Genomic DNA, 15468 nt, shown 5'->3' on the forward strand with positions numbered 1-15468 from the left:
TAATGACAAAAACTGCCCTAGAAAGCAATATAAAAACCAAGGGAATTACGGTGGGAGACCATGGATGAGTAAGTGACTAGAATGCATGTTAAAAAAAGCCGTATATTAAGATAAATATAAGACTAGGAGATTAACTGAGATATGAGGAGATGTAAGAAAGAATGTTACTCAAATGTATTAGAGGACAATAAAAATAATATAAGGGGCATTTGGAATATGTTATATAAATTGATTACAAACAGTTACCGTAAGGACAAATACCCTCAGTATTTTTGCAGACAATGACACATCGGTGAATAGAATGGAGGATGTAGTAAACAAGTTAGATATGTTCATGTGAATATTAAAACTGGCTTTAAAAGAAACATTTGTACAGATTAATCATCTGCATCCATAATCAAAAATACTATTGAAAGGTACTTGAGTTCTGCGTTTTGGAAACTTAAAGCTGAAAAGGAAATTATAGAGATGGTGACAGATGTGGAAACAAGACTTTTACTGATAGTGATGATATCACAATGACAACTGTAGTAAGTATGTAAATATAACCAATATAAATGTCCACTGGTTAATACATCACAAAAGCAGTGTCAAAAAAGGCAGTGACCTCACAGCACAAGCAGTCTTACTTCCCTCAGTGGACTGTTGTTCTCTCCATATATCTACTATTTTTTATCAAGAAGCCACAAGCAAAGCAAATCGCATAACAGCACACGTTTACACAAGGTGTACATTTTAATTAAATTAATCACACAAGTGTATTTTGCTCAGCGTCAAGCATCACAATGCTATCAGACGAAATTGTCAAATGGTGTTAAAAAGAAGGTGTCCATTTGAGTTATACCATAAAGAAGAGGTTCAATAAAGTAACTTAAAGCTACAATTAATTTTTGGCCACCAGACATCGTCAAGGATACTGTGTTGAAAAGCTTCGAAATGGTCCGCTACTTGCTTTTCAGTTGAAGAAGACTCACTCTAATGGGCAATGCGGATGATATTAGGATTAATGTCGTAAGGAAACAAAGTGAATGCTTGAAAATATTCACTGATGGAAAAAAATCACCGTTCATTACCAGTTCTACTTAGTACTTCATCGACTACTACTAGAGGTCAGTTGCCTCTTTATATTTTCCATTAGTGAATATTTTCAAACATTCACTGTAAATTCCATAATTTCTTAAATTTACTGTTTGTTGGGTCTACGTGAGCACGCGCACGCCACTAAGCTCACTGTTATAATATCGAGGAAACCTGAACGCAGCATAGTATTACGTAGGTCAATGCGTCCTCTTCGCTACACAAAAGATCTTTGAATGCAAAGTAAATCACTCCGCATACAAAGCTCAACGTAGATCCGTTACTATAGCAACCCACTCAGAACGGTGGATGTATTAGAGCATGGCGTGATTCTTTCTTTGCCACTTCTCAAAACATTAATCATACAAATTTTTCATATCACCGCTCGTACTGCTTTACTTGTAATGGCGTCGTTTTGTTTAGATGTTCACGGAAACCCGTCTGGAGTGAGGCTTCTGTCCTTCCTCCTGATCTGGGGACACACGGCGGCTTAGCTGGGCTCTGCTTCCATGTCTCACCGACTCTCTCCGCTTGTTATCGCCGTAAACTCGTCAGCTCCGGGCTGTGGACATGCTCCGGTTTTGGTACAGAGCGGTGGTGGGACTCTGGCTTATCCCGGGCTGCCTGGGAGCCGCGGCTCGGCTGTATACGGAGGAGGACCCGCTGGTGATCCTGAGCAGCGGCAACCTGACGCCCACCGTCAGCAACTCGTCGTCGGCCTGGCTGGTCCAGTTCTACTCCTCGTGGTGCGGACACTGCATCCAGTACTCCAGCACATGGAAGACGCTGGCCCAGGACGTCAAAGGTACCGCTGCTAATGCACCCGGCTTAGTTTGTTGTGTTTTCTGCGAGTAAAGCAAAACCCCATTCAACGTACGGTATTCTTTTAGATTCTAGATAAATCGTTCAAGTTACGTTAAAGTCCCTAAGCGTCACTCGTGTTTTCCTGACCCCATCGTCGTTTAAACAAATGGTTTGTCTCCGGGTCGTGTGACTCCCATTGGCCATGACGCGTTAACCTCCTGAAAGCAGGAGACTTTAAAACGAAGTTCTGACTGATGGACGATTCGGTTCGAGGACGTTAGCTTTAACCCAGTGGACAGAAGGTTCGACTGCTGCTCATCTAAACAAATTGAGCTGTGTGTTACCAGTAACCAGTACAGTGTAACCAGTACTGTTAGCTGCAGGATGCTAACAGGTAGCCAGCACTACGAGTCGCACTCATAAAGAGAAGTGACCAGACTGATGACCGAACACATAACCGGCTGATGACCGGTGTTCCGTATTAAGTCGCGACCACGTTAACTGGCGACCGACTTCCGAATGCCGCCCCGGGTTGCTCTTAGTTACGGCAGCTGTTTGTAGCAGGAAGGAGGCATGTAAGCTGCCCACGCCAACGCCGTGTCAATGTCTTGTTAATGTATTTTCGTCTGTACACGAGAAATAGAGTTTTACAGTGAAGAACCTGACGCCATTTGAACGCTGCTCGTTTTACAATTACGTAGTAGCTAAAAGAAAGTGAGGACTGAGTGAGTCCGCTCCTGAATCGCTCTGCTCTCCTTTCAATAAAGGATGTCAAACCTCTGCATTTAATAAGCATCAATTATAAAAAACATTCACAAACACGTTAAACACATTTTTAATGAGATTGATCCCACAACCAATCCAAACATAAACGGGCTATAAGTCCACAAAAGGGAACCACTGAGCCACAGGCAGATCCTCCGTCACCACACTGCATTAAACATATCTAACATGTATTAGGTGGTCTAGGGCAGCAGAATGGAGCTGTAGGGGGCCCTTACTCAATGTGTTCTCCATTATTTTAAGAATCAGTAATGGCACCAATGGATCCACTTTCCTTTGCACATTATTTGAATTTGCTTCTAAGCATTAGGACCAAAAAGTCAAAGTTTTGTCTTTTCATCTCTGCTGGGCTTTTATTTGCACGGTGGGAACCGGGCCCTCCAGCTGCCTGGGTCTCTGGAGAACAGAACAGCTGCCACACAGACAGTCTTCTCTTTATGTGGGCCTGCTGTCAGGGTCAAAGGTTGTCTCAGACAAAATACACATGTTGGTCTTCCTGCAGCTATGAGGGCCCTCACTGACATAACCATCACAGCTAAAACCTAGATCAAACCTGGTTCTGGCCTGAACCCCAAACTGCCTGCCTGTCTGCCTGCCTGCCTGCCTGCCTGCCTGCCTGCCTGCCTGTCTGCCTGCCTGCCTGTCTGCCTGCCTGCCTGCCTGCTTGTCTGTCTGTCTGTCTGTCTGTCTGTCTGTCTGTCTGTCTGTCTGTCTGTCTGTCTGTCTGTCTGTCTGTCTGTCTGTCTGTCTGTCTCACCCTGTCTGTCTGGTTCTCTGTTTGTCTTCCAGACTGGCAGCGGGCTATCAGTGTTGCTGTGTTGGACTGTGCTCAGGAGGAGAACTTCGACATCTGTAAAGACTACGGCATCAAGTTCTATCCCACTTTCAAAGTATGCGACTGAGCTTCATCAGAGTAAAGGTTCTGTCAGCAGAGCATGTCCACCATCCACAGACTAACATCACTGCGTTTGTTTGCAGTATTTTCGAGCTCACAGTCCACAGACAGACAAAGGGACGACCTACAGAGGTGAGACACACCTTCCCTTATGTGTCGTCTACAAGCATCTGCTTCTCTTTTTAGAGCTTACAGAATCTAAGGAGGTGTGAAGTCATAGTACTATACAAATGGTGTGTTTCTGCAGGGGCAGACCGTGAGGTCCAGTCTGTAAGACGGCTGATGGTCAACATCCTGCAAAACCACACCCGGCCAGACCGGCCTGATAACTGTCCTCCCTTAGAAGCTCACAGGTACTAGAACCTCTGCTACTACCTGCTAGTAGATTCCTGAAAGCAGCTGTGACCTGAAGGCAAAAAACAGAACAAACCAGGTTGCCGTCTAAAGCTCAAGGACGGTCTGTCTGTGTGTCTCTGTAGCTCAGCGGACTTGCTGCCTCTGCTGGGTCAGAGGTCAAATCACTACACTGCCATCGTTATAGAGGATCCTGACTCCTACATAGGACGAGAGGGTACAGTCCCAAAGTCTGGTTCAGTGACATTCAATTCAAAGGGACAATGTAATTCTTGTGTAATTGTTGTAAATCATTGGTGTGTGTTGTGTGTGTTGTGTGTGTGTGTGGTGTGTGTGCTGTTTGTGGTGTGTGTGTGTGTGTGTGTGTGTGTGTGTCAGGTGATCCTGGACCTTCTGCAATTCTCAGGTGTGGAGGTGAGGAGGGGTCTGAGCTCAGATCGCCCCCTGCTGGATGCCCTGAAGATTACGGTCTTTCCCTCTGTGTACCTGCTGCACCCCAACGGGTCGCAAACACGCCTGCATGTGTGGGTGAACACGCTCTCTCTTTAGGACATGTCACTCATTTGTCGCAACAACACAATATAACAACACAATATTTACTCTGGTTCCATTTCAGTGAGAAGCGCCTGCGCTGCTTTTTCTCCTCCTCTTTGAGGCTGTTACCTGGAGTCCAGCGCAGGCACTGGTCAGACAGCAGCGGTTTCAGGACGAGTCAGATGGTGGCACTGACACCCAAACAGAGCAACAATCCCTGGAGAGACTTCGACAGGTTCGACACTCGACTCAGCTCCGCTCAACTTAGTTTGAACTTGGGATCAACCTTAAACTGGTTTGTTCATCTGCAGGTCAAAGGTGTACACAGCTGATCTGGAGTCAGGGCTTCACTATCTGCTGAGAGTGGAACTGGCCACACATAGCAGTTTAGAGGGGGAGGAGCTGAAGATCTTCAAGGACTTTGTCACTTTGGTCACAAAGGTACAAACCAGGAAAGGCCTGGACAGTAAATACTGTGAGTCAACACTCAGAACCAGGCTGAGCGGTGTCAAGCAGGTCAACAGACATCAGGTTGCCACTGGGCTGGTCTGGGTTCATGTTTTGTGGTTCTGTATGTCAAACACACCTGCTGAAACTAACACAGTCTATAGCGTGTCACAGTCGTGGGTGGGGTGCAGGTTAAGCCTCTGACCTCTGGGTCTCGTCCCTATGCAGCTGTATCCAGGTGGGGGCTCAGTGGTGAAGTTGATGGAGACTCTGTCTGATTGGCTGCTCAGTCTGCCGCTGCAGCGAATCCCCTACCAGGCCATCTTGGACCTGGTGGACAACAAGATGAGGGTGAGACACACACACACTGAAAACACACACTGAAAACACACACTGCAGCTGATGGCCTGTTTACTGAGCAGATCTCAGGTGTGTTCCTGGGGGCGGAGCTTCGCTGGGTTGGCTGTCAGGGCAGTGGGGCGGGGCTCCGTGGTTACCCATGTTCCCTCTGGACTCTGTTCCACGTTCTAACGGTTCAACATGAGACCAGGCCTATGGCTCTGGACAACACAGGTAAACACATACACATGCTTTTCTGCTAGTGAGTCAAAACCTGCAGTGTTTCTGTGTAAACGTTCTTGTATTTCAATTAATTTTTATTTCTATAGCATCAGTTCACAACAAAAGGTGTCACTTCACATGTTTAAAGACTTCACACAACTAAGACCCAACCAGTGCCACATAAAGCAAACTAAGTTGTAGCCACATAACAACTTTGTTATTCAATTAAGTGTGTACATATATACTCACATACAAATATTTATACATATTTATACATTATACACAGACAGGATGGTTGGACCAGTAACTCTGAAGATAATAGATCATAAATACATCAACACGAATGACCCTAACCTGTCGGCTTAAGTTAAAAAAAATGGAACCAATACAATAAATAATGACTCACTGTAATAGGAAAAATTGTGCCTTTGTGCTTTTTCTTATCCACACAGTCATTATGTGCTGGTTAGGTGCAATACTGAACATTCTGATTTCACGCTCTTTGCATCACACCTTTGTGGTGTGTGCACTGATCTCCCCAGCTGGTTTTTGGTTTGTTTATGTGCACAATCAACAGCCATGTTTTTGATTTGCTTTACCCATTATTTAAATTTTTCTTTATTTTTATAATAAATCACACAAAAGCGTCACGAACAGGATGGAAACAATCTAATGCTAATGCTAATGCCGTTCAACGGGACGAAGCAGATAGTTATGAGATATTAATTGTAGCCTTTTTTTATAATAAATAACGCAAAAGACAACTCTCTCATCTGCCTCGTTATGGGAAATTTCCACCAAGCTCAGCAACAAAGTCGAGTAACTTTCATGTATTTACACGCAACCATTGCATTGTTGAGAAGCAGCCATTGGACCACCACCGTGTCACCTGACAGGGTTAAGTCGCACTAGTGTGTTGTTACGACCCTTCAATTAGTCGCTGTAAGATAGAAAACCTTGCTGATTAGAGAAGTGAAGTGTAGATGTGCAACAGGAATGGACACATTAGGTTTAATCAGGCAAGAGGAGAAAGTTGAGCAGCAGCTGCTTTACTCAAACGGTTCCCGTGTTGTTGTTGTTGCATAACACAGGTCTGGAGGCCGAGGCGGCTCCGGTGCTGCAGGTGATGCGTCGCTACATCAGGACGTTCTTTGGTTGTGAGGAGTGTGGTCGACACTTTGAACATGCAGCAGCCGCTAGTATGGACAGAGTCCAGAACCGGGAGCAGCAGATTCTGTGGCTGTGGAACCAGCACAACATGGTCAACTACAGACTGGCTGGTAAACAACATCTGCAAAGTCTAAACCTTGTCATTGAGTTAGAACAGGAAAGACAGAATAACTGTGTGACCCACCCCGCCTCATGCCGTATGGGCCCCAAATGCGGTCCTGTTACATGGTTACAAGGTTTACTGGTTGAGAAATATGGTAATCACCCCTCCCTCCCTCTGTAGGCTCTCTAAGTGATGACCCGCTGTTTCCTAAAGCTCCGTGGCCAAGCCCCGCCCTCTGCGCCTCCTGCCATGAGGAGAAAGATGGGGTCCATGTTTGGAACCAAGACAATGTGTTCCGGTTCCTCCTACATCATTATGCAGCCTCCAACTTGTCCCCCTATCATTCGCTGACTCCTCCACACCTCCCTGCACAACCTCCAAACCCTGAAGCTGTAGAAACTGCCCGACCGCAGGAAGAGCAGCGACAGAGGACAGAACCAGAGCAGAACCATGAGAATCACCCAGGACCTGGAGCTAGACACCAGGCCCACAAGGGGGAGGTGGCTGGGCTCATAAGGGAGGGAGGAGCAGGGGGGGGTGTATGGATCCTCGGCCTGGGCTTTAACAGTGTGGACATGAGTCTCTGTGTGGTGCTATACATCTGCTCCTGCCTCTTCCTCATGCTCCTCTTCTTCTTCTTTAAAGTCCGATCCAGGAGATGGAAACTCCGACATTCCCGACTCCACGTTTGACCTGATTCAGACTGGTTCAGAAGCTGAACAGTGCCAAGCTCTGTCATTAGCGAGTCAGAGCCATTGTCTGATGCATTTAGTTCAGGACCGGTTCTGACACGAGGGACTGTTCTCATGAATGGTGATAAATCTGTGATTTATTTATTTTCAGTTCAATTCTATTCAACAGTTGTCAGAAGAAACCAGAACTGCACATGGGCCCAGGGCTTTTGTGCTCTAGAATACTCCATCATTCTGTTGTATGTATTTTGACTCTCACTCGCTCCTATAAGAATTCAAATGGTTCTGCTCTCAGGTCCAAATGGTCTCTTTCCAACCATCACAGTGGCATCAGTCTCTACACCCATACATGAACGTCTGTCACTTCTCATTGAATTTTGTGATAAAAGGAACAAAATAACCCTGAATGGAAATGTGTGCTGTACCTTGAGGCCATTTGATGTCATTCGTTCCGTGTCCAGCAGGGGGCGAGCTTAACCTGACCCACCTCCCACTAAAGGATCTTCTAAAACTTGGGCGGTGCCAGAAACACAGAAAGCGTCAGCAGGGTTGATAGGATGAAAACTTGTGTAATCTGGTACCGCTTCCCAGCTGGGCAGGTTTGGGATTTCATGGCGCCGATGTGACACCTGCTTTGGATTTATTTATTTTTACTCCAAATCCAGATTTGTCACACCTGGACTGGTCCGGACCCTCTGAACTGCGTTCCTCAGAGACAGTAGGAGACCTGGAGTCAGGCAGGTTCTGCTGGAGGTAGTTCAACCTGCTGCCAGCGACGCATCCGTTCTGTCTTCCGCCCTGTGAAACTGTTACAGCTACCATTGATCAGCTGTGCTTTCAACTGTAAATGTGAAATAAATGTTTTGCATTGGAAACTGAGCAAAGATGTAAGAAAGAAGCAGATGACATTTCCTTCCTACAGGTGTCTGATGGCACGGACCCAGCTCCTCATCCTCTGCTTTACTGTACTGAAGGAAGCGGACGATGGGTCAGAACCTTGAAGCTTGTGACGGACCACATCTTAGGTGGGTGAAAGTCGGTGAACGTTAATATTTGCCCCTTTGACTTTTGTCGACATGACACCAGCCCATGCTCGGCTTCTTTCATTTTGTTCCTCAGTGTGGAATCAGACACTGATTCAGAGTTATAGCCTCAGTAAAGATCAATCTGGCTCATCCAGAATCCACCCAGACCATAATCCGACCTCCTCTCCGCTTCAACCATGAGTTTGTACAGTATGGATCCTAAACTGATCATTTCCTTCTGGTTCTGTTCTTCTCATCACGTTTTGTGGCTTGTTTCTGTGAGGTCCCACTGGTCGTTCTGGTTCTGAATCTTGTGTTCCTGTTCAGATGGTGAACCTTAACATATCAAGTCATTAGGAGGCAAAAGTACTGAAGAAACCTGGAAAGAAACACATTCCATACACACAGTCATGGAAAGAACCGTAGTGTGGTTGCACCATGAAGCAAAATCCTGGTCCAGAGGATGACGTCCAGGAACATTTGTTTCTATTCCCCCCATCTTTTAATTTAGCTTTTGTTCTATTAGAAATAATGTTTTCCTTCAAATGTGTTCCTGGATATAAGTTGGTCTGCATTAAAATTATTTAGCTTTGTCTTTGTTTCTTTACTTCAGACTTGGTTCTATAGAACTAGTTTGTATTTTGTGGTTTGACCCATTGTTGACTTTGCAGCCTTGTACCTGCTGCTGTGAATGTTCGCTCTCATTTGTCATTAATACTTTTTTAGGATTGATTCCCAACCACCCACTAGTTATCAGATGCTCTTCTGGTGGTTCTAAAGGTGCTACGTGTAGACTGGAAGGCAGAACCTTTAGCTATCAAGCTCCTCTGTGGAACCAGGTCCAGTTCTGATCTCCTTTAGGACTCAGGTCTGAACCCTCTGCTGGGCCTCCTTCACACACAGGGCTCCTCTGCTCTCTTGTCTATGTCCCCTCACCCCAACCAGTGGAGACCCTAAGCCTGGTTCTGCTGGAGCTGTGAACACTGTAGTTGTGTCCTCTTAGGTCTTTAACCAGAACATTGTCAAGTGCTTCAAAATAGTCTGAATTATGCTAAATATGTTCTGCTGTGAAAGCAACTCACAGCAACCACACTGGACTGTGTGTGTTCTGGTGGAGATGCAGCTCAGCAGCAGAATCCCGAGAACAGCCTAGATATGCTGTGCAGGTGGAGCCCACCTCCACACAGCTGGATTCTCTATGGAGGAGGCAGAGCACAAAGGCACAGGTGCCACCCAGTGGTGTCCTGCTGTGGTGCCAGTGGAAGGAAGCCCTGTAACCAGTAAGCTGTGAAGGAGCAGCATTCTCATCTGCTCCAACGTGGATGACGCCCTGTCAAAGCATCAGAGGCGGCGAAGGTGCTGAGTGACATGTCTGTGTGGCAGCAGGACAGAATAGAGTCTGATTATTTTCTGGGTGGACTTTGTCACGTTATATATTGATAATGCATGACCTTAAAAACCTTCTTCCCATAGACAAGTCCAGAACCAGCTCTTTGGTTGTGGTGGCTCAATTCAAAGCCTTGCTGCTGTACCTGTGGTGGTTCTGCTAGTATCTGTAGTGCTGTTGGTACCCGTAGTTCTGCTGGTACATGTGGTGCTGATATTTGTGGTGGTGTTGGTACCTGTGGTTCTGCACGTACCTGTGGTTCTATTGATGCCTGTGGTGCTGGTATCTGTAGTGCTGTTACGGTAAGCGTATCGTGTCACTTCCGGTTACTGAGGTTTGCTGCCGCTGTGTGTGTACAGCGTTACTCTCCGCTCTTCTCTAAATATTATCGTTGTATATCTGATAGCGACTGCTAAAAGTTGCAAAACAAGCTTGTAACACTCAAGCATCTTTTCCTTTCATTAAACGTCCTGCTAATTTACACTGTTATCTAAGTGTTTTCTCCGCTAGCGTAGCTCCTAGCTTACTTTCCTGCTATGGCTTCCCCCTTTTCCTCTCCCTCTCGCTCTGGTCGGTGCTCGGTGTGTCTTATGTTTAGCTTATCCTCCGCCTCCTTTAGTGATGGTAATGGGATCTGTAATAGGTGTACGCTAGTTGCAGGGTTGGAGGCGAGGTTGTTAGACTTAGAGTCTCGGCTTCGCACTTTAGAAAACAGGCCAGCTAGCCAGGTCCCTTTAGCCGGTGCGGAGCCTCCTAGCTTAGCTGCTACCAGTCCCCCGGCAGGTCCCAGGCAGCTGGGCAACGACTGGGTCACGGCTCGTAAGAAACGTAGCTTTAGGCAGGCGCCCACGGTGCACCACCAACCGCTTCACGTTTCAAACAGATTTTCCCCACTCAGCGACACACCCGCTGAGAAACCCACTCTGATCATTGGTGACTCCATAGTCCGAAACGTGAAGTTAGAGAATCCAGCGGTCATAGTTAGGTGTTTGCCTGGGGCCAGAGCGGGCGACATTGAGTCTTATCTTAAGCTCCTGTCTAAGGATAAGCGTAAGTACGCTAAGATCGTAATACACGCAGGAGCTAATGACGCCCGGTTACGCCAATCGGAAGTCACTAAAACTAACATTGAGTCGGTGTGTTCGTTCGCCAAAACAATGTCGGACTCCGTAGTTTTCTCTGGACCCCTCCCCAATGTGACCAGCGATGACATGTATAGCGGCTGTCATCGCTCCACCGCTGGTTGTCTAGGTGGTGTCCTGCAAACGATGTGGGGCTTTGGGTGGCTAATTGGAGCACTTTTTTGGGAAAACCTGGGCTGATTAGAAGAGAAGGCGTCCATCCACGTTGAACGGAGCCTCTCTGCTCTCTAGTAACATGGCCATGTTGCTTAGTCCCCACACTCCGTGACAACTCAGAGTGGAGCCCAGGACGCAGAGTCGCAGTCTTACACCCTCTCTGCACGTTTCTCGACGCCGCGACCCCTCTTAGTCTTAGTTATCGCATAGAGACTGTGTACTGCTTCTCGACAGAACCTAAACTTACAAAGTCACAACAAATCAAGAGGAGTGACTTACCAGAATTTAATAAACATCAAAACAGTTCCTCTTACAGAACAAAGTAACAGTAAGTTAATAAAGTGGTGGTTTATTAAATATCAGATCTCTCTCATCTAAATCCTTGTTAATAAATGACCTGATAAGTGACCATCACATAGATCTGTTCTGTCTCACTGAAACCTGGCTGCAGCAGGATGAATGTGTTAGTTTAAATGAGTCGACTCCAATGAGTCACATCAACTATCATGTTCCTAGAAGTACAGGTAGAGGTGGAGGAGTAAGCAGCAGTTATAAATCAATTTATTAATTACTCCTAAACCTAAACATAGTTATAACTCATTTGAGAGCCTCACTCTGAGCCTTTCTCACCCAGACTCTAAAACTCAGAAACCAGTTGTGTTTTGTATTGTTTACCGTCCTCCTGCTCCATATTCAGAGTTCTTAACTGAATTCTCTGAATTCTTATCTGACTTAGTTCTTAGCACAGATAAAGTCATTGTAGTGGGAGACTTTAACATTCATGTAGATGTTGACAGCAACTGTCTCAGCACTGCTTTTAACTCCTTAATAGACACTATTTGTTTTACACAGCAGGTAAATGAACCCACTCATCGTTTTAACCACACCCTCGATCTTGTCCTGACATATGGAGTTGAAATTGATAATTTAATAGTTCTTCCCCAAAACCCTCTGTTATCTGACCATTTCTTATTAACTTTTGAATTTAGCACAACAGACCCTATAACAGCTGGAAAGAAATGTTACTATAGCAGATGTTTATCTGACAACGCTGTTGCCAGATTCAAGCAGATGATTCCATCATCTTTTGCCTCATTGTCTTGTAGCTACAAATAGGAGAACAGTCACCTTAATCCTTATGAACAGGTTGACTGTCTTGTGGATGATGCTGCAGCTTCTCTACGTACAATGTTAGACACAGTGGCTCCTCTGAAGAAGAAGACAGTGAATCAGAGGAGGTTAGCTCCGTGGTATAACTCAGACATCCGCAGCCTAAAGCACAGAACCAGACAACTAGAAAGACAGTGGCGTTCCAACAAAATAAATGTAAACTGCATTGCATGGAAGGACAGTCTAATGAAATATAAAAAAGCACTTTGTGCTGCTAGAAAAACATATTATTCCTCCCTAATTGAGGAAAACAAAAACAACCCCAGGTTTCTTTTCAGCACTGTAGCCAGGCTGAATCATAGCTGTGTTGAGTCTACTCTCACCCCAACCGGTTGAGGCAGATGGCCGCCCACATCCAGTCTGGTTCTGCTGGAGGTTTCTTCCTCGTTAGAGAGGGAGTTTTTCCTCTCCACTGTTGCTGTCAAATTAAATGCTTGCTGTATGTGGGATTTGTTGGGTTTAGTTGTGTGAGGTTTTAAACCTTACTTTGTAAAGTGCCTTGAAATAACTGTTGTGATTTGGCAGTATATAAATAAAATTGAATTGAATTAAATAGTGCTGTTGGTACCAGTAGTTCTGCTGGTACATGTGGTGCTGATATTTGTGGTGGTGTTGATACCTGTGGTTCTGCACGTAACTGTGGTGCTGTTGGTACCTGTGGTTCTATTGATGCCTGTGGTGCTGCTACCTGTAGTGCTGTTGCTAGTATCTGTGATGCTGTTGATACCTGTGGTTCTGCTGGTACATATGATGCTGGTACATATGATGCTGGTACCTGTGGTTTTGCTGTTACCTGTGGTGCTGGTTTTTGTGGTACTGTTGGTACATGTGGTGCTGTTTTTACCTGTGGTTCTGTTGGTACCTGTGGTGCTGGTACCTGTGGTGCTACTGGTACATGTGGTGCTGTTGGTACCTGTGGTTCTGCTAGTACCTGTTGTTCTCCTGTTATCTGTGGTGCCGGTACCTGTGTTTTTGCTGTTACCTGTGGTACAGGTTTTTGTGGTGCTGTTAGTACATGTGGTGCTGTTGGTACCTGTGGTTCTGCTAGTACCTCTTGTTCTCCTGTTACCTGTGGTGCTGGTATCTGTGGTGCTGGTACTCAGGGTGCTGTTGGTACCTGTGGTTCTGCTAGTACCTGTTGTTCTCCTGTTACATGTGCTGTTGGTACCTGTGCTGTTGGTACCTGTGCTGTTGGTACCTGTGGTGCTGGTATGTGTGGTACTGTTGGTACCTATGGTGCTGTTGGTACCTATGGTGCTGTTGGTACCTGTGGTTCTGCTGGTACCTGTGGTGCTGGTACTAGTGGTGCTGTTTGTACCTGTGATGCTGGTACTTGTGGTTCTGTTGGTACCTGTGGTGCTGGTACTCGTGGTGCTGTTGGTGCCTGTTGTTCTGCTTGTACCTGTGGTGCTGTTGATACGTGTGGTGCTGTTGGTACCTGTGGTGCTGTTGGTATCTGTGTTTCTCCTATTACCTGTGGTGCTGTTGGTACCTGTGGTTCTATTGATGCCTGTGGTGCTGGTAATTGTGGTGCTGTTGGTACCTGTGGTGCTGTTGGTATCTGTGTTTCTTCTATTACCTGTGGTGCTGTTGGTACCTGTGATTCTATTGATGCCTGTGGTGCTGGTACCTGTGGTTCTGCACGTACCTGTGGTGCTGTTGGTTCCTGTGGTACTGTTGGTACATGCAGTGCTCTTGGTAACTGTGGTTCTGCTAGTACCTGTTCTCCTGTTACCTGTGGTGCTTTTGGTACATGTGGTGCTGTTTTTACCTGTGGTTCTGTTGGTACCTGTGGTGCTACTGGTACATGTGGTGCTGTTGGTACCTGTGGTTCTGCTAGTACCTGTGGTGCTGGTACTAGTGGTGCTGTTGGTACCTGTTTTTCTCCTATTACCTGTGGTGCTGGTACTAGTGATGCTGTTGGTACCTGTGGTTCTATTGATGCCTGTGGTGCTGGTATCTGTGATGCTGGTACCTGTGATTTTGCTAGTACCTGTTGTTCTCCTATTACCTGTGGTGCTGTTTGTGCCTGTGGTGCTGGTACTCATGGTGCTGCTGGTGCCTGTTGTTCTACTTGTACCTGTGGTGCTGTTGATACGTGTGGTGCTGTTGGTATGATGGTGCCGTTGGTACCTGTGGTTCTATTGATGCCTGTGCTGCTGGTACCTGTGGTGCTGTTGGTATCTGTGGTGCTGTTGGTGCCTGTTGTTCTGCTTGTACCTGTGGTGCTGTTGGTACCTGTGTTTCTCCTATTACCTGTGGTGCTGTTGGTACCTGTGGTTCTATTGATGCCTGTGGTGCTGGTACTTGTGGTGCTGTTGGTGCCTGTGGTGCTGGTACTCATGAGGCTGTTGGTGCCTGTTGTTCTGCTTGTACCTGTGGTGCTCTCGATACGTGTGGTGCTGTTGGTATCATGGTGCTGTTGGTACCTGTGTTTCTCCTATTACCTGTGGTGCTGTTGGTACCTGTGGTTCTATTGATGCCTGTGGTGCTGGTACTTGTGGTGCTGTTGGTACCTGTGGTGCTGGTACTCGTGGTGCTGTTGGTGCCTGTTGTTCTGCTTGTACGTGTGGTGCTGTTGGTATCTGTGGTGCTGTTGGTGCCTGTTGTTCTGCTTGTACCTGTGGTGCTGGTACTAGTGGTGCTGTTGGTACCTGTGGTTCTAATGATGCCTGTGGTGCTGGTACCTGTGGTTCTGTTGGTATCTGTGGAGCTGGTACCTGTGATTTTGCTAGTACCTGTTGTTCTCCTATTACCTGTGGTGCTGGTACTTGTGGTTCTGTTGGTACCTGTGGTGCTGTTGATACGTGTGGTCCTGTTGGTACCTGTGATTCTGCTAATACCTGTGGTACTGCTGGTACATGTGGTTCTGTTGGTATCTGTGGTGCTGGTACCTGTGGTGCTTTTGGTACCTGTGGTTCTATTCATGCCTGTGGTGCTGGTACCTGTCATTCTGTTGGTATCTGTGGTGCTGTTGGTGCCTGTTGTTCTGCTTGTACCTGTGGTGCTGTTGGTACTTGTGGTTCTATTGATGCCTGTGACGCTGGTACCTGTGGTGCTGTTGGTACCTGTGTTTCTCCTATTACCTGTGGTTCTGTTAGTGCCTGTTGTTCTGCTTGTACCTGCGGTGCTGTTGATACCTGTGGTGCTGGTACTAGTGGTGCTGTT

General features: G+C 46.4%; 2 protein-coding genes across 6 annotated transcripts; one reads left to right on the forward strand and one right to left on the reverse strand.

Moving 5' to 3' along the window:
- The first annotated feature begins 1469 nt into the window (after window positions 1-1469).
- On the forward strand, window positions 1470-9038 carry qsox2 (quiescin Q6 sulfhydryl oxidase 2). 5 transcript variants are annotated; one of them, XR_008695539.1, is made up of 14 exons: window positions 1470-1882; window positions 3454-3554; window positions 3643-3691; window positions 3807-3912; window positions 4039-4127; window positions 4290-4437; window positions 4530-4682; window positions 4759-4888; window positions 5123-5245; window positions 5317-5467; window positions 6547-6735; window positions 6909-8445; window positions 8540-8655; window positions 8773-9038. XR_008695539.1 is itself a non-coding variant. In XM_055511294.1 (12 exons), the coding sequence occupies exons 1-12, from the start codon at window positions 1648-1650 to the stop codon at window positions 7418-7420; spliced, it is 1986 nt and encodes a 661-aa protein (XP_055367269.1). In that variant the 5' UTR covers window positions 1470-1647; the 3' UTR covers window positions 7421-9038. The 5 variants fall into 5 exon arrangements, 1 of the variants encoding a protein (XP_055367269.1); XR_008695538.1 differs by having other exon boundaries at window positions 6909-8655; XR_008695537.1 differs by having other exon boundaries at window positions 8540-9038.
- Window positions 8799-15228, reverse strand: LOC129604664 (mucin-5AC-like). Its single transcript, XM_055512029.1, has 4 exons — window positions 14748-15228; window positions 14521-14658; window positions 13469-14380; window positions 8799-8824 (listed from the first exon to the last, which is right to left on the reverse strand). Exons 1-4 carry the CDS (start codon window positions 15226-15228, stop codon window positions 8799-8801), a joined length of 1557 nt encoding a protein of 518 aa, XP_055368004.1.
- Between the last annotated feature and the right edge of the window lie 240 nt (window positions 15229-15468).

The sequence above is a fragment of the Betta splendens genome, chromosome 9, assembly GCF_900634795.4.
Source record: "Betta splendens chromosome 9, fBetSpl5.4, whole genome shotgun sequence".
Classification (NCBI taxonomy): domain Eukaryota; kingdom Metazoa; phylum Chordata; class Actinopteri; order Anabantiformes; family Osphronemidae; genus Betta; species Betta splendens.

What these genes read in the sequence shown, in the direction of transcription:
- qsox2 (XM_055511294.1), top strand. Translation starts at nt 1,648, where the DNA reads ATGCTCCGGTTTTGGTACAGAGCGGTGGTGGGACTCTGGCTTATCCCG. An exon ending in TGACTCCTACATAGGACGAG is followed by an intron (nt 4,128 to 4,289) that starts AGGGTACAGTCC and finishes TGTGTGTGTGTC; the next exon opens with AGGTGATCCTGGACCTTCTG. An exon ending in TCGCAAACACGCCTGCATGT is followed by an intron (nt 4,438 to 4,529) that starts GTGGGTGAACAC and finishes GTTCCATTTCAG; the next exon opens with TGAGAAGCGCCTGCGCTGCT.
- LOC129604664 (XM_055512029.1), bottom strand. Translation starts at nt 15,228, where the DNA reads ATGAATAGAACCACAGGTACCAAAAGCACCACAGGTACCAGCACCACA. An exon ending in AGGTACCAACAGCACCACAG is followed by an intron (nt 14,659 to 14,747) that starts GTAATAGGAGAA and finishes GCAGAACAACAG; the next exon opens with GCACCAACAGCCTCATGAGT. An exon ending in AGGTACCAACAGCACCACAG is followed by an intron (nt 14,381 to 14,520) that starts GTACAAGCAGAA and finishes ACAGCACCACAG; the next exon opens with GTACAAGTAGAACAACAGGC.